General features: G+C 42.2%; 2 protein-coding genes across 2 annotated transcripts in view; one reads left to right on the top strand and one right to left on the bottom strand.

Moving 5' to 3' along the window:
- Nucleotides 1-448: 448 nt before the first annotated feature.
- ndufs3 (NADH:ubiquinone oxidoreductase core subunit S3) lies at nt 449-8,600 on the top strand. Its single transcript, XM_085140658.1, has 7 exons — nt 449-582; nt 804-869; nt 5,176-5,273; nt 5,543-5,692; nt 7,898-8,023; nt 8,110-8,229; nt 8,317-8,600. The coding sequence occupies exons 1-7, from the start codon at nt 528-530 to the stop codon at nt 8,485-8,487; spliced, it is 786 nt and encodes a 261-aa protein (XP_084996784.1). The 5' UTR covers nt 449-527; the 3' UTR covers nt 8,488-8,600.
- A 942-nt stretch (nt 8,601-9,542) lies between these two features.
- c1qtnf4 (C1q and TNF related 4) overlaps nt 9,543-18,112 on the bottom strand; it is a 52,783-nt gene continuing 44,213 nt past the window's right edge. Inside the window, exons 2-3 of the mRNA XM_085140426.1 lie at nt 15,564-15,925; nt 9,543-14,489 (exon numbers count right to left, since the gene is read on the bottom strand). Of these exons, the coding sequence (XP_084996552.1) occupies nt 13,683-14,489; nt 15,564-15,925 (1,169 nt within the window). The 3' untranslated portion in view covers nt 9,543-13,682. The remainder of the gene's footprint in view (nt 14,490-15,563; nt 15,926-18,112) is intronic.

The raw sequence follows: 18,112 nt of genomic DNA, 5'->3' as shown, positions 1-18,112 counted from the left end.
CTGTCACTGCACAAAAAAACAAAGATGTATAAAAGTCATTGATACTTTTAATTATTGTTATACATCTAACCTCCATCATGGTTAGAAAGTAAATCAGATGGCATGTTTTATTTGGAAAAAAATTGGGGTTTTGTGATTTTTTCCATTTATGAGTTCCTAGGATTATGTGATCTAACTGGTATTTAAAGGGTTAAAATTATGAATTTGAATGAAATTTTGATTTTCATGAACAGCACTGGTACTAATCTAAAAAATCATGTAAAAAAAAGTGGGAATTTTTCTTAATATATATGAATTTTATAGCATTTTGTAAACGTAAACAAGGGGTGGCCATTTTTGGCCACAAACAAGCTGAGAGGGTAGTGATTTTGATGGAATCCAGAGGGTTAAAATGTGATGTTTGAATATTTCCGTTTCAGTGCATTTTCCAGGGCACATTGAGTGACATTTGTCTTCCCGTCCACGAGGGGGCGACTGGCCGCTGATAGTCAGCTCTCGGCCCGAAGAGGAAACTTGAGAGAGCCAACATGGCGGCGTCGTTGGTACGGTTTGTCCGCGGAGGTCTTGGAAGGAGTTTTAACAGTACGTTAACTATAAATCCCTATACAGGCTGTAAATCGCAGTGATTCGTTTTAGCCTGCGTCCGTTTGCGTGCTACCAATACAGTGTCGTCTTTAGCTGTCAAATGCTTTGTGTTTGACCTTCGAGCTAGCTAATGCTACCTTTAGCCAGCTCTTGTGTAGCAGTGCGGATTCACTCGTCAGTACCTCTGTGATTGATCCTTTCTGTCTGTCCCTCCTCAGTTGCGAGGACTTCGTGTCTCCTGCAGCAGCAAACCAGACTGCAGGGCTCCAGCACCGAGACCAGACGTGAGTACACATTAACTCGTCGTGCAGGGTAGTGCCGCTGAACCACCGAGCTGTTTGACATTAGGACTAATAGCTGTCAAATATATAAGAACCCCAGAGTTAGAATGGCATTAGAATTTGTTTTAACTCAACTAGTTAACAGGACGTTACTGTGGGAGTATGGAGCAGCAAATCATAGTTTGTACCTACGGACATGGTTGCAGTGACGGGTTGTTTTTGTCCCCGGTACTAACATTACACAGCAACAACTAAAACCATCAGACTTTTTTAAAACACTCACAGATGCTTTAAAAATATCCAGACGGTCCAAATATATGTAACAGCACATGGAGTGGGGTACACAGTGAAAGCTGCTGTGTTTGTGACTGTTGTGATGTTATTTTGTCTGCTGACAGACACACAAAGCTCGACCTATCAGATAAAGCACTACATACATCAAATGAAAATTTAGTGTTTTCCCAACAGTAAAAGACTTTCTTGACTTTGTGCCCGTGTCAGATGAATGAGAAAAAAAACTCTCTGGTGCACATAGTTGGCAACAAAGAGGCGACACCACGTGTATGTAGCACAGCTGCTGGATTAGTGTGCCTAGTCTGATCTTTGGGCTGAAACATCTGTGTTGAATCCTCCTTAGGGAGGGGAGTCCCAGTAATGACTCACAATGTTTCCTTTATCTTTACAATTTGCTAATGAGGGGCATGATTGGCCTTGACATTTTATATTCTTTGTTATGTTAAGGCTATACATGGACTTTTATTTACATTTGTTCATAAAGTCATTGTGCTTCAGTTTTGTTTTTTAAAAATGATAATTGGAAGAAAACAATTGAATGAAACAACATTTAGTCCCAGAACATAAGAATACACACACACACACACACACATATTTATAACTATGAATATCCAGTAGCTACCATGTGAATATGACAGGGGTGGGAAACACTACCTACACTACTACTGCACTACTGCATCAGCATGAAAATGACAAAATCGTCTATTTGCATAAAATATTTGTCACACAGTCATCACAATATTGAGTAAGACTTAGTTTTGGCTGCTCCTGAATATTTAAAGCCTATGGACACATCATTGCAGTATAGAGTATACAGTGTTCCTTCACATCACACAGTTTACTTATACAATACAGGCCCAGTGACAACATTAACTGCCAACTTGTCAAAGCTTTTAAAAAAGATAGTTGGGATAGTACCTCGTCTGAAGTTCGACACCCTGATGACTAATGAAAAGTAGAATGAATCCATGAGTCCAGACCTCAGAGGAAACGTGCAGGAACAAGTGCTGACCTACTGACATGAATTTTTTCAGTAACCTTGGGCGGCATCTACAGGTTGAGAAAGGCCCATGCTCCTGACATCACAAGAAGCTCTGTGGGTCATTGTCAGGTCGAACTGGGGTAACAGGGTTTCTGAGGATTGGCTGAACCTTTGGAGCTCGTGTGCTGCAGTCAGTAAGCAGAGAGACATTCTGAAATGGTTCAGATGTTCAGCTTTTCACTAAAAAGTTTTTGTTGATGAAATCTTTATTTTGTATTCAAAATATTTTATTTGCTTGATTTTATTTAGTAAAGTTAGAAGCACCGTCATTTAGAGCAGGGCGATATGACCAAAAATATTTATGACGATATGCATTTGAAAATTTACGATAACGATATAACTGACGATATAATTGACACGAGACAAAATGCTTTACAACTCCACAACTTTATTAGTGCAAAAAACCCCATCAATGTATTTTCACTTAAATAAGCAGCTGTTTTTTATGTGCATTAAAGTTATATAAAAATGTAACAGTGCAAATGCAAATTCCTTGCTGACAGTTTAACCAAAAGGCATTTCCAGTGGAAACTGGCCGACATATCCTCAGCATAACCATGTATAATATCCACAAAACTTAAAAAGAGGTTATACACACACAATCCGGTAATATTATGTTGAAGCACAGTACGTATCACTCCGCGAGGCTCCTGCCTACGATTGCCTTAATGCTCCGACAATCCATCAAGCGGTGCGGCTTCGTAGCTTAGCAAAGTCGCACTAAAACATTTGACAGATTTTCAAGCGCCGTGTACGACATAAAATCGTTTCGAGGTCAGTAAACACAACCAGAGTTCATACATAAGGCACACGGGATTATAAGGGGCTCTGTCGATTTTCAGAAAAATCAAAGGATTGATTTTAAGTGTGCCGTATTTTCCAAACAACACAGTAATAACGACGGCCCGCTAGCATGCGCTACCAAAAATAGTGCTTTGGTGTGTATCTGACGTACGAAAGCCAAACCAGTTCCACACCACTGAAGCTGCAGCATTTTTACAAACCAGTTCTGGTTCATCCGTTTCATTCAACAATCCGCTTTCGCTCTTCTTATTCTCCGTCGCCGCCGTGCTTTTTCCGCCATGTGCGTATGAAAACAAAGGCACTGCGCATGCGCGTTTTACCCATATTCTACCGCAATATTTCATTTTCTTATTGTTGCCCAACATTAGGCCGGTATTACTGTGAATGGTATGATATGGCCCAGCTGTACCATCATTGACCCTGAAGTTATTAGCACTGATTCCCAAATTGTCCCTCACAGTGACTTTATTATTTCAACACTGGTATTGTATCAGCGATTGGTGTTGGCAGAACTTTAAACCCAGGTCTTGTAATCAGATTGGAACCGGGAAAAATCTGAATCCGTGTTTCCTTAATGCTCAGGAGAGTCCTCAGAACATCAGCGAGACAATCGGTTGTATTAGAAAAACAAAAGCATTTTTGCATCTGTTAGGGCTGTGCGATATGACCAAAATCTCATATTCCAATATGAGACATCTATCGTCCCGATAAAGATATAAATCACAAAAATGTAACATTTTCTGAAAATTCTGTGAATCTCGGGCAGCTCGACTTGCGTGAAGTGTTTCCAGCTGCGCGTCGTGTACCTGGAGTCTTATGTCTAAAAATGAAACTATACATTTTTAGACATAAGTTGTAACGGCCGCCGTTTTCTTTGTATGTATTACACGGTGTGCTGCCGGGAAAAGCCTGTTCTTCTTTTTTTCTTTCTTTTTTTTTTTTTTTGCCTGTCCCGTTTGGCTCTTTTGCCATCAGAATTATTGTCTAAAGGCGAAGAAAGATGTCCAATGGATTTACTTTACCAAATTGACCATCCCAGCCTTGCTGTAATGGTCTATTTGATTCACCTTTTATTGTTTATTTTATTTATTTTTTATTTTCACTTGCTAGATATGGGACAGACTTGAATGAGGAAAAGAAAAGGGAGAAAGGAAGAGGGGAAAAAAAGAGAAGAGGGACGGGGATAAAGGGCAAAAAAACAAAAACCAACTAAATAAGCAGACAAAAAAAATACATATATCAATCACCTGGATCACCTGTTGAGAAAGAAAACAAGCAGAAGAAAACGAGAGCAACATAATAAACAACATCACGATGATATATGGGAATATAACAGTAAATACTAAGTGTTAAACATTATTGTGCAGCACGTAAGATCGACAGCACACAGTGTACTTTGAGGAAGGAGCCAAAAAGGGTGTAGTTTGTGTGTGTGAGCACCCGTGTGTACACCTGTGAGCATGAGCGCGCTTGTTTTTAAAAGGTTCCTTCATGTAATGACCTGCTAGAGGGTGTGGGGGGTCACAGTCCCGTCCTCCAGGGCATGAAGCAGGTATGGAGGAGATCAAAACTCAGGACATCCAGAGGCCCTCAGAACACAAGAGACCAAGGAAGACCAACAGAGGGGCAGCCGCACCACTATTCTAGAAATAGCTGAGGAGAGTCCCAGATGAGGGGTCACTCAGCAGACGCGGAGCAGAAGCCAGGGGGGGTTGCAGTGATGTGCCCGTGAGCTCCGCCGGCAGCCAGCTGGCACAAAAGCCTGTTCTAACGTTTGAGTTTAAGGTTTATTTTTTAGCACCTGACAGCTCTTTTTTGCTTCTCATCCGTAAACACTCTGCATCCTCTTTCACGTGATTCAGTTTATTTTTAAAAGTCTCAATAGGATCTGTGGAAAATAAACAAGGTTTTACCGTTGTTGTTGCTAACGACAATGCATAAAAACAGGCGCTTTTCCGTCCGTAGTGTGGTTATATTAAATATAAGAGAAAGAGAGAACTGTAAGAAATGCATATAGCCACTACAGTGACCATCAAAACGATACAAACGATATCGTAAAATGAAACGATAGATGTTTTTATATCGTCATCCGATGTATATCGTTATATCAAACAGCCTGAAGCGTCTGTCGTGGTGAATTTACGGTGTCGTCTCCTCTGCTCTTTGCAGCCACCGTCAGGCCCAAGGATGCTGTCGCTCACAACCAGCTGGCAGCGTTTGGGGAGTATGTGGCAGAGATGATGCCCAAATATATTCAGCAGGTCCAGGTCAGTTCATATTCACATCACAGTGGGAGCACGTACACTCTTCTGTTGCAAATCCTGCTGCTGACCGAGACAGCACATTGGTTTTTCACAGTTACTGTGAAAAGCCATCAATATGTTACTAATCAAGACCTGATTAAATATTTTAAAACTGTAATTAGACTTATTATGTTTGGATTTACTCTGAGTTGAATAAGGAAGAGAATGGATGAATGCATGTTTAGATTCAGAAACCTGCAGCAGGGCCTAAAAGACTGTGTTCATGTGTGTAGGTGACCTGCTACAACGAGCTGGAGGTGATGATCCATCCTGATGGAGTCATCCCTGTGCTGACCTTCCTGAGGGACCACACCAATGCTCAGTTCAGGAACATGACTGACCTGACAGCTGTTGACATCCCGACACGACAGAACCGTTTTGAGGTACAGAGATAAACTGGAACTGACTGAGCTGTGAGCTGCCTGAGGTTATAGCTAAGAGAGGCAAGGATTTAAGCATCCTATCTGCAGGTGCATTCCTGTGTAGCCATGGTAACAAGAAAGTAGAACTCTCAGTGCAGGTGAACGACAACATATAACATGTTACATGGTGTCATTATTTGTTTAACAAAAATGTAGCCAAAATTTGGAAGCAGTGTGTGAAAGACCAAGTCTACAATTAATGCTTTGATAGGAATTATGAGGGAAAGTAGAGCCTGGTGCTGGTAATCAATGCATTTGATTAACCCTTTAAAGCCGGTCGGCGCGGGCACGCTCTGTTTTGCATAACTATTTTTAAATCCCCGTAGAACTGCAACCACGTAAGCTAGCACAATAATGTTTTTTGCATATGAAACCAGAGGAGTTGTACTTACATCTCATGCCATCAGCTTGTTCTCGGTCATGGTTTTCTTCCACGTATAGCTTTGCAAAAATTGCATAAAAAGCGCTTGCAGGAACAAAAACATAATATCCCAGAAACACGCTTTGCCGATCCAATCAGCTGTTCGTAACACTTCCTACATTGAAATAGACGTCAGCGCGAACTATCGCATGTCCGCCATTACCTGCCCGTAACCGGAAGTGACATCATTTTTGCGGAAAATTTAGTTTTTTACTTGTAGGCCTTATAAGCCTATACTGGTGTTTTTAAAAGTCATGTTTGACTTTATACTTTTCTGAATAGTTTCTGGGATGCTTAGAACTCAAATTGCACTGCTGGAAATAGTTTATTTTGATGCACATGCTGTTTGCAAATGTGCATTGTAGGATTGTTTTTCGTTTTTTCTGCAGTTTATAAAAATTGGTGTATCTGAAAAATAAAACTATGAAGACACTCAAAATAAATTTTCTGTTGTTGGAAACTATTTTTAGCAACTTTTTTGTATTTAAAGTTTTGAGGGATAAGCCTCTTAAATTTCTCTAAGTAGAAATATATGTAAAAAAACAAAAATGATTTTCTATTTTTTTGTAGTTTATTGCAATTTTTTAAAATAAACTATTATGTAGTTACTATGGACTTAATGCATACATATTATTACAATCGGTGCTATAACAGTTGTATTGATGTATAGCAACTTGAAATGCTCCCAAAAATGGCTCCACAGCATGTAAAAAATATAAAGTAAGCTCTGGCGGATTTGGTGCTATGGTAGGTCTTAAAGGGTTAATTGATCATCAGCACGGCCAGCCAAGGAGGAAAGATAAACACTGATAAAGAAGCAATTATTTGTGCTCATCAGTCCATTATTCTACAATGAGAAGAAAGAAGAATTATAAAAAAGTGGAAAGCATTCAAGACAGACAAATGTACCTCAAGGTCAGAACAGGCAACGCTCCGGGAATCTGGAATAAACCCAAACACTGCATCTCAAAGTGTGCAGGGCTCAGTTAGCATGTTCAATGATAAACCTGATGACAGCCTGGAGATTTCTGCAATGTTGCGGCTCATTTATCAACCGAGCGTCTGCACCAATCTGTGCTTCAAGACGTTTCACAGCAGCGTCTGATTTATCAACATTTGTTCCTGAATTAGTTTGTACTTCTTTAACAAATGGAGTAGTCCTTCTGACTGTGCATCATAGAGCCTGTCTGCATTAAGACATTTTACCATAAACCTTTAAAAATACTTCTACCACCACTTTCAATAATAATTGTATTTATTTATTTATTTAACATTTTTATTGTGTTTTGGTCATTTTGTACAGTTTTCCAAAGCACCAAAAACATATAATATAATATAATATAATATAATATAATATAATAAAATTTTTCAGTTTAATATTAAATGCTCAGGCTCTAACTTTCATCCAGCGAACCATTTTCTTCCACTTATCTGGAGCTGGGTTGCAGGGGCGGCACCAGGAAGGCCAAGGCCTGTTTGGACCTTGAGTCATTTAGGGGCATCGCTCTGCATACTGAGGGGGGTTCTAAGTCAAATATGAGGCCATCTCTCTGAGAGCTAAAGCCTGGTGACATTAGGTCATGTAACAGGATCACAGCAAACCAACCGATCTGTAACAGAAGAGCTGAAAAGAATCATGTCAAAGTCCAGACTCGGTCCAAGAGAAGGGCTGTGGTGGGACGTTAGGTAGTCTAATTTATGCATTGATTGTGTACTATAGTACTCTGACTCACTGTGTGCTACAGATTGTGTACAACCTGCTGTCGCTGCGTTACAACTCCCGTATCCGCGTCAAGACCTACACCGATGAGTTAACACCGGTTGACTCCGCTGTCCCCGTCCACATGGCCGCCAACTGGTACGAGAGGGAGGTGAGTTGCCCGCTGCACTTGTGAAACTCAGCAGTGGTTTATACTAACATTACAGACAAACTGAGAGCAAAGCTGTATTACCACAGGTGTGGGACATGTTTGGAGTTTTCTTTGCCAACCATCCCGACCTGAGGCGGATCCTGACAGACTATGGCTTCGAGGGTCACCCCTTCAGGAAGGACTTCCCTCTGTCGGGATATGTGGAGGTGAGTTTACTTTGAGTCCACTTTATTCAACTCCAGCAATGTGAGAGACGGGAAGGAATCTGACCCGAAGCATGCCTCCCTCTGCAGGTTCGTTATGACGATGAGTTGAAACGTGTGGTGGCGGAGCCTGTGGAGCTGGCGCAGGAGTTTAGGAAGTTTGATTTAAACACGCCCTGGGAGGTGTTCCCCGCCTACCGAGATCCCAAAGAAGATGCACCCAAGCTGGAGGCTGGTGAAAAGGCCCCTGAGAAGAAGTGACGTCCTCTTGTTTAGCCTCCACATCTTCATCACCATGTTTTGTTTTTGTGTTATTCTGGGAGTCCAACCCCCCAACAATCCTGATATTTATGTAAATAAAGATACTAGTAAAACATCTGGAATATTGTGGCTTTTTTTCTTCCAGTTGATGCAAAAAGTACCTGAAAGGGTTTGACAGAGGGGTACAGACCTGTCACTTTCACCATAAACTGGGAAAATGTTTTTAAAAGTAAACCCAATAATGCACAAAGCCTTATTTTGTTTAATTTTTCAAAATAAGTGCTTAAAGAATTTACATTCATGTTGGAATCATGAGCAGCAGAATATCGTCCTGGGGGAATTCAAACAAAAAGTAGGAAAAAAACTAAAATTTTGGCACCTCAGTTGCTGACCTCAACTTCTGTGTTTTTTCACTAGTTTTGCATCTAATTGGGCTCAGTGTCACTACTGGTCACATGACAAGATAACTGGACCCTGCAGAGGTTATGCAGGCAGTCCAACTCCTCCACCCAACACTGTTGAGGAGCTCGGCAATGCCCTGGCTCCGGTCTGGGAGGAATCACTCCATCGGTTGTCTCATTAGGAGCATGTCCCAACATTGTCAGGCATGCATGCAACCACATGGGGGCCATACAAACTACTGACACTATTTGAGTTTCAGAATTGTTCTTTTGGCAAAATGAGCTAACGTGCTGCATTTCCTTCCCTTTGATTTTCAGAGTTTTCTTAAATTCAGCCCTGGGTAGGTAGAAAATGTTCATTTCTAACAAATGACGCACCATCCTTTTTTTCCCGATGTGTTCCTGACACGAGGGCATCCAGCATCAAATCTGTGCTGAATAAGGGGAAATAAGGGACCAAACACACAACCGAAAAATTGAATCCAGACGTTTTAAACTATGACTAAAGTGAAAGCCAATCATGAAACAAACTTTTTGTCTGTGACCACTGAAGTCTTTTCAAATGTCAAACACTAAATTTAGCCAGCAGGTGGCGCTGCAGCACTGAATATAAAGCTGGAATGTCTTTCATCGCAGTCAGAATGACACTCAAACCTTTGTTTGTTTTTTATTTTGTCAAACATCTTCATTGAAGCATTCATTTTACAAATAAGAAATACTCGAAACACTTTAAAGAGTCAACGTGAGGCAGACTACTGCAGACAGGCTGTGGGTCAAACTGAGCCCTCTTTCCCCATAAGCAGGGTCACAGTTTCAGTTTCAATCATGCCGAGTAAAATGATGCTGTTCCAGAAAGCGAGCACATTTCGACCCATGTCTGTGCCACATATTTACTAATACACAGTCTTCCATTGGGGATTATCAGAAACAGAGAAGCACAGACCCGAAACATCCAACATATCGTCAGTCACTATACAGATAAGTCACTAATCAAGAAAAGTACACAGCAGGCATCGAGTGGGTCTGTGAAGCTGCTCTGCAATCGAGACAAAGTATCTTTTTCATGTATTTCACTTAAATGCATGCATCACACGAGTTTGTTGCAGGATTTCTGGACACCTTTGCAGACTGGTCATGGTTCTGAAAGCAGAACTGAGGCGTTCCACCTGTGTGCACTCCTCCTCACTGAGTGTTAGACTGTGACAGAATATATCTGCAATGAGCCACGCTCACAGTGTAATTTCATACTGTTAAAAAAAAAGGCATATTTTTCTGAATTTCTCAGAAGTGAGTGCAGCCCGTAAAGGACAGGAAATTGTGGATTAGTGAGACTGTGAGTGTGGAGCCACCTGAAGCCGGAGACCAGCTGGTGCAAAATCATTTCTCCTGCGCCCAAAAGATGTGACAATGAAGCAAAGACCTTTCTTTTTACTTTCCACTACTCTAACGCTGTTGTTTAGGAACATTTTCAGGTTTATCTCTTCAGGTTTTCATCATTTTAAAGCCCAGTTTTCCACACCTTGGTCCATTTGATGTAACTTCCTGCTGCTGCACACTCTCATTTCCATCTCCTCCTTTGCCGCGGTGTGTGTGGTTAGAAATTTCTGCTCTTAATATTAGCAACTAATCACATTACTGCCAGATGAGGGATAGTCAGAATTCAGGGATACATGAAGGGTTGCATGCTTCTTATAATGCAGCTTGTATTTTTTCCTAATCAGTCCAAATGACTTTGCACCAGCCCACTGTTTATGTTTCCTTCCAATGAATCTTTCACCATTGCGGCGCTCCAAGGGCCGGTAAAACTGGCAGGACCGCAGCGTGGTTAACGGGCATCTAGTTTATTAATAGCGTGGCTGTTTGGATTATTTTAGGAGTTACGTGTATTGGCTGCAACATTCACTGCCATTCAGCCTGCCAACTGAAGCGTGGCTACCCACGCGATGATTACCCCTGCTGTGGTGCTTCAGTCTGAATGCACTTCACTGGAGCAAGAGGAAGTGTTTATACACAAGTTTCCTGGGCTAATTAATTGAGATTTTTCTGTGTGGCTCAGCATCGGCAGTTGTCCGAGATCTCTGATTCGCTGGTTATGATGTGGACATCATAGCTTATGTCTTATTTAAGTGTGAACTTCTCCACCCACAGCTTTACAAGAGGAAAATTATATCTTGAGGGATCTGATAAAAGCTAAAAGAAAGCATAGTCAAAGCCTCTGGTATTTAATGTGAAATGTTTTGTTAATGGCCTTTTTAACTTTTGATACTAATAACAGATTTTGTTGCTAGGGGACAAAACCTTTCTATCTTTTTTTTCACGTTTAATTTATTGACTCCTCTAACAATTCAAAAAAATAAGTTTTCTTGAATTTAGAGAGAATATTTGGCTTGATTTGAAAGATTCTGCTTATCCAAATAATAAAAGAGGGATTTTGGAAGTGATTGGACTGTAGTGTCTGGTTGGACACAAAAGCAGCTGTACCTGCAGCAGACGTACATGAACACCACCACTGCTCAGGTGGAGCAACACTTCTCTCCACCTGATGAATGCCAGTCAGTCTCTATTTCCTCTATTGAGGAAACTGTGTTGGGTTAAATGCACACAAGCACAGACTCAGTCGTTTGCTGTGAGAGTGAGCTGTTAAGCAAAATGGGATAATAATTCAGTGTGTGTTCGACACTGGGCAACCTTTTATAATTGCACAGCCATTTATGCCGTCAGTACCACCAAAATACTGATTAATGAAACTAATGTTGATTTGTTATTTTAGTCTTCAGGAAGCAAGTTTGCATTTTTTATACACTGGTGTGTTTAGATCAGGGGTGTCCACCTCCAGGCCTCGAGGGCAGGTGTCCTGGATGTTTTCGATGTGTCCTTGATCCAACACAGCTGATTCAAATGGCTAAATGACCTCCTCAACATGTCCTGAAGTTCTCCAGAGGCCTGGGAACGAACTAATCATGTGATTCAGGTGTACTGACCCAGGGTGAGATCTAAATCCTGCAGGCCTCGAGGCCTGGAGGTGGACACCCCTGGTTTAGATCGTTGGTTATATGAGAACCTCATTCCTGTGAATTTATAGCCAGTTAACTGTAATAAAAATGTAAATGTTCATTAAAGTGAAGTATGATTTCACATGTTGCTATTCCAACAGAGAAGGTGATTTCATAAAGTCAAGGTTCATCACAACTTGAACAGCATCATCATTTCCCCTGCGGCGTGAAATTAAACAGACATGCATATTATAGCTGCCGGGAGAAGCAATTACATTTTCCCCACAGTGGTTCTGAAGACATGAATTAAGTGCCGCTAGAATTAGAAATCAAATTAAGGTCCAGATCCCTGCAGGCTCAGAGGTGGCATGTGGTCAACAGTCGGATGGATATGGAGTCTGCACATTTCTACAGCTACGTCAGTTTGTTCCCGTCGCGCTCTGCTCCTCCTGCGGCTGATATTTGGGCGAGAAACACCAAACTTTTATAAAAAAAAGACTAATTTTGACACAAAACACACAAATTTCATATCAATTTACATGCCTCTATAGACAAAGAAAGTAAAGACACTTTACAAGCAGAAACACCTTGGACGAGGGTAACAAATGCACTTGGAGGAATATTTTGCTCAAAAAAATGAAAAATTCAGTGATTATCTACCACAGCTTTATGTCTACAGCTCAGACTGAAGTGTGCATGCAGTTTGAATTTTCATTTTGCTCAATGTAATGGAAGTAAGTACATTGTTTTGCAGTTTAACCCTTCCTTTATAATTATGCAGTACATTACACAGGACGTTTACTGCACATTTATCAAAACATGCTTATAAGTTTCTCTTCAGAGCAAGATCTTATGTTCAAAATGCAATCAAATATAAAGACTTTACAAGGACGATGTACTGTGGTACGCACCGGCCAACTGTCAACATTAAATAATCATATAACACTTTAACTAAAGTCGCCTCATTTAATCACTTAATCTAGCAATGTAGTTGGCAAGTAACATATGTGTTTATTTGTCAACAACTTAAAGTCATCAAGCGGCAACGAGCAGCAGCCTCGTCTAAAAAAGAAGCTAACAAAGCCAAATCTATGAGCCACTTGGGCCTGACAATGGAAACAAGTCAGTTTCAGTGCAGCAGAAATACGCAGGTGTAGAGTTAGGTTCCGTTTTTTATCTTTGTCTTTATAGCGAGAAGTCAAACTGTCTTTTGGGGCATTTTCATTGCTGCTGTCTAAAAAATAACTTGCTGTGTTTATTGCACCGCCTTGGATTCAGTGTTTGTGAGTGACTTTCTAACAGCTGGCATTAATTATCAGATATCTGTGACCGCACATGCAGCTCGCTAACATTAGAAGTTAGCTTGCTAGCATTCCACCTTAGCAGTCCACCATCTTGTCCCAATATCCATCCAATCATATAATAATCATTAACAGTATATGACAGAGCATTTCTGAATCCCACTCTGTTTTTGAGCTGTATAAAAGACATGAGCACAACTGATGAGCTAACACAGGAGTGAGTGGGTGATAACCACTGAACTTTCATTAAAGAGTTAAATATTCACATCTGCCAACATCATATCCTGGGAAGCCACTGGCTGAACATTGATTTTGTTGTAAGCGCTGCACTCAGTCTGGGTCGTGTGACTTTGTGAAGGAATTCATATGAAGCAGAAAGACAGCCACAAAGCAGCATTCATTTGGAGTACAGCTCCCCAGTACCTTCTGTGAAATCTGAGACTTTTCCATCTTGTATGAATTCCTCCAGAAATGTTCGGTGCCTAGTCAAGGTACTGCAGCTAGGGTTTCTTGTCTGCGTATGATTGGCTGGTGGCAGTATTGGTGGTGGCGGAAGCAGGAAAATCTGGGTATACCAGGAAGCCGGTAAAAGTGATGTACTTGGCGTGGTTGCTGTAGGCACCAAATCCATCTCTCTGGTGGGAGTAGAGCCAGACTGTGTCCCCTGGTTTAAGTGACAGCATCAAACTCTGGCTTTGCAGAGCTTTCTCACCTTGGCTATCGTCATAGATCATCGCTTGCACTTCCAGGCGGTTCTTCATCAGTTTGACGGACAGTGTCTTCTGTGGCATCTTGCCCACGTTGAAGGAGAAATAGTACGCCCCGGGAATGCGGCAGGTGAACACTCCCTCTGTCACGTTGAAGTCTTCCCCTATGTTAACAAACGCAGTGTCGAAGCTCACCGGCTGGTGTTGCGGCATGCCCAGTTGGTTCACGCCCACAATGCTTTGGGTGCGCCCCACCGAGAAAGCAGATCTCTGGTCATCCTCTTCGTCCTCCTCCTCCTCTTCTTCCTCTTTCATTTGCGGCTCCTTCTCCTCATCCGTCATTCCGGGTCTGACATGATCCGTGGCCTGGTTGTCGCTCGGCAGTGGGATGTTGTCTTGCAGTGGTTGCTCGGAGTCGGCGTGCTGCTGGTGGTGATGGTGGTGCGTTTGGTAGCCGTAGACATCAGGGTACACAAGGTAACCATTGAAGGTGGTGTAGTGTCCGGTGTTGCTGTACAGCGCGTAGCGAGGGTCGCCATGGAGACGGAGCCAGACAGTGTCCCCGAACTCCAGCTGCAGCATGACACTCTGGCTCTGCACCTGAGGAATGACGCAGACTGTTATGCCGGTGTAGTCATACCGAGGCCTGTTTCACATCAACAACAAACACATGATCCTGTCACACAGCCTTTCATTGGACGGAATAATCTGCTCTGATCTGATCTCATTCCCATCCCCACACAAACACACCCTCTGTGAGTGCTACCACAACCTCTGACATCATAAAAGAGCGCTGTAAATATGGGGAGAAAAAATACACATCGAGAGAGATTGATTCAATCAATTATAAGATGTCTCTATAAAGTGCCAGAGCTTGTTTAAAGGTTATTGAAGTTCCATATTTTGGGAAATCTGGTAGCTTGATTAGATTAGAAGCTTTTGCATTTTTTAAATGTGCATGAAATGCAATGATCTGCTGGGAAACCTCCGGGTCTGACATTCATGTGCATGCCACTGGAATATACCAGAAGGTGTGCATGGCTTCACCCAGTAGGAGAGCGTGCCCTCAGGACAGCTGAGGCACATGAAACAGAGCCAGAGACCCTGACCCAGTCTTCTTGATTCTGACTGAGCACTAAAAAACACAACAGATTCATGCTGGGGGATCTTAGCCCAGGACACCTTCAGTACAGTTCTCAGTGTCAGGAATTTCACTTCACAAAGCAAAGTCCCAAAGTCCCAGTGCCTGACAGCTCTGCACTCGGAGCTTCTTTAACTGTGTCCTACTGGGCCAGCTGTGTGTATAAGCACAATGTAAGGTAGATTATTTAGTGTTGTGGCCAGTCAAAGTACTAACTGTGGAGCTGGAGCTCACTTCCATAAAAACCTGAAGCAGGCTCCAAAGTTAAAAAACAGTCACTTTATTATAATAAGCAGAGGTGTATTAGGGCTTGGTGCATTTCCGCTCAGTCACTGACAAGAGAGAGATACCGGGGTGTTTATTACCCACTTTGACTAGGGAATAAAAGTTTAGGTCAGTCTCATCCTCCGAGTGTAGTAATCCTAACCAGTAATACCTGCTGAACATGTAAAGCACTACTGGATTATAAGATTTGGCCGCTAGCAGCTTTCTGTACATAAAAACATAAATAAGATTGAAGCTCTGAAGCGTACCTTCCTCTCCTCCCCTGCATTTTCTTCATACACAATGGCCTGCACCTCATTCCTGTTTTTCATCAGCATCACAGACAGGTCCTTATGTGGAAACTTTCCCACGGTGAAGGAAAAGTAGTAGGCTCCAGGGATACGACAGCGGAACAGACCAGACTTGGCATCAAAGTCCCCACCGATGTTGACGTAAACAGCGTCAAAGGTCACCGTCATCTTCGGTCCACCTTCCATGCTGCTGGTGCGAGCGACCGAGAAAGCTGAGCGCAGCTCTACATCATCAAGCAGACGGGCGAAACCCCACGCACTGCCCATGTGACTCAGGCACAGCAGACCAATCAACAGGCCGACTGGGAGCAGCATCTTATCTGTAGACAGAAAGAAAGAAGGGGCACGTTTACCTCACATACAGGTTTGTAAAGTTTCAGTCACACATCTCAGAGTTTCAGTCCTGGCTGCGGTTTTTGTGACAGTCTATCATAGAAATGTTTCCATGGATCACTTGGCAAACAGCAGTGTATAATCAATACGTGACAGGGAAGTTAGGATATGGAATTTCCCTTGCTGCCTTGTCTCACTCCATGATCATGAGTGGGATTTAATAAATAACCCTGTTGTGTTCAACCTGCTTAAACAGCACATCAGCTCCAGCTGCCTGAAGCCTTGTGTTCATTTATCTTGCTGCTTAGCGGCTGCAACATTTGTAACGGTTGTTTCATTAATTTCCACAGCATCGTATTCGTCCCCTTCACATGATTTGATACACCAATGCTCATAGTGAACTAGCACATGGAGATAAACCAGAACCCATTTCTGTGGAGAAGAGTTAGACTAGTTTTTTTCTGTCGATGGTTTCTTAATCATCACCTTGGCAACACAGTAACGTGGTGGCTAACACCACTGCCTCACACCTGAAAGTGTTTGCCTCGTACCTGTGTGAGCTCTCTCTCCATCCCTCATTTCAGAGGTACGTAGTTGGTAGGATTCAGATAATTGGTGATCCTAAACTGCCCAAAGATGTGAATGTGAACACACACACACACACGCACACACACACACACACACACACACACACACACACACACACACACACACACACACCTGTAAATGGATGGATGCTGCTTACGTGCTGTCTCAGCCTTGCTTTGCTGCTGTCACTGACCTCCTGGATGTACCTGAGCTGCTCTCACTGAGTCAGTGTTGTCGGCACACTTGAACCAGCAGAAACGTCCTGAAATTTAGCACCAACTCAAAACATCACCTGACAAAAATGTCCATCGTAGAGAATTATGGACAATAATAAATAACTGAGCTTCAACTGTTAAGCAAATGCCATTTACTGCATATGAAAGATGACATTGCTCCATCAAGCTGAGCTTTTTGTCCACTGCCATCTAGATTAGTTTTAAAAATCAAGCCGAATTTTTGGCCTGTCTTTGAAGCTGAGGAACACTTCACTCTCATATGTTAGCAACTCGTCTGTCACAGCACGACTGCCTGACACAAGCTCTGAATCACACCCTGTGTTTTTATCCTTTATAATTTACAAAATAAATATCATCTTGCCTTCAGTAACACTGTTACTGTAATAAGTGGACAAACCAGCAGAAGCCAAAGCATCACTTTCTTGTCGACTTCATTACAATCAGGTTTTCCTCTGCAGTCAGAGAAGCTGCCCCTTCCTGGTCATGACAGACCGTGCAGTCATTTCAGCCACATCTGTCTTTTGCACAGTGGAGGCACATATTTGTATCAACATTAGAACCACACTGGACAAACCCGACCCCCATACAGTGGAGCAACTACACATTTGCACATCAAAAACGACAACAAAAAAGCTTTTCAATGAAAGAAAAACACGCAGTCCCAGAGCAGGGTTTGAATCACTCAAGCAGTTCGTGCTCAGTAAAGGAGGTATTATGTTCTTTATTAGCAGCGACAAGCGCTTTCATTGTCTCATTGTCCTCCCCCAGTGAACCAACAGGAAGTAGACACACACACACACACACACACACACAGGTGGAGCTGCAGGGCTCTGAAAGCTCGTCAGAACAAAAGGACGAGGCTTAACATGTAAGGAGCAGAGACTCGGGGGAGTGGTCTCCATGTTCAGCACAGCGAATACCTGTTCACCACCTTAGTTTTACATTTGGACTTATTACATATAACAACCATCCACTTACAAAACAAACAATGCAGAACGTTAGAGAATATGAAGAAAATTAGATGCAGTTGTGTCAACAATATGCTTCAGTATTTCACACAATCAGAAGAATCTGAACTCTAATTCAAATTGTGAGCAGACGGTGGAGTTTGATGACAAGTGACAGTGAGGTATCAGAAGGTTTATATAGTCATAAACCCTGTCACACACTTTCCCCCCCCCAAAATCAATACTTGAGTCACCTGATGCTGTTACTGGCTCTCTGTACTGTAGCTGTGAATGCTCTCATAGCGAGGGTGCTGCTTTGCTCTTATGGTTCTGGTGTTATACTCCCTCCCAGGCCCTCACGTAGGTACTATTCATTTATTTTAAACACTATAGCTGATAGAAA

This window comes from Neolamprologus multifasciatus, chromosome 1 (assembly GCF_963576455.1).
Source record: "Neolamprologus multifasciatus chromosome 1, fNeoMul1.2, whole genome shotgun sequence".
Taxonomy (NCBI): domain Eukaryota; kingdom Metazoa; phylum Chordata; class Actinopteri; order Cichliformes; family Cichlidae; genus Neolamprologus; species Neolamprologus multifasciatus.
Note: the sequence above shows the minus strand (reverse complement) of the source record. Positions and strands in the feature narration are given on the sequence as shown.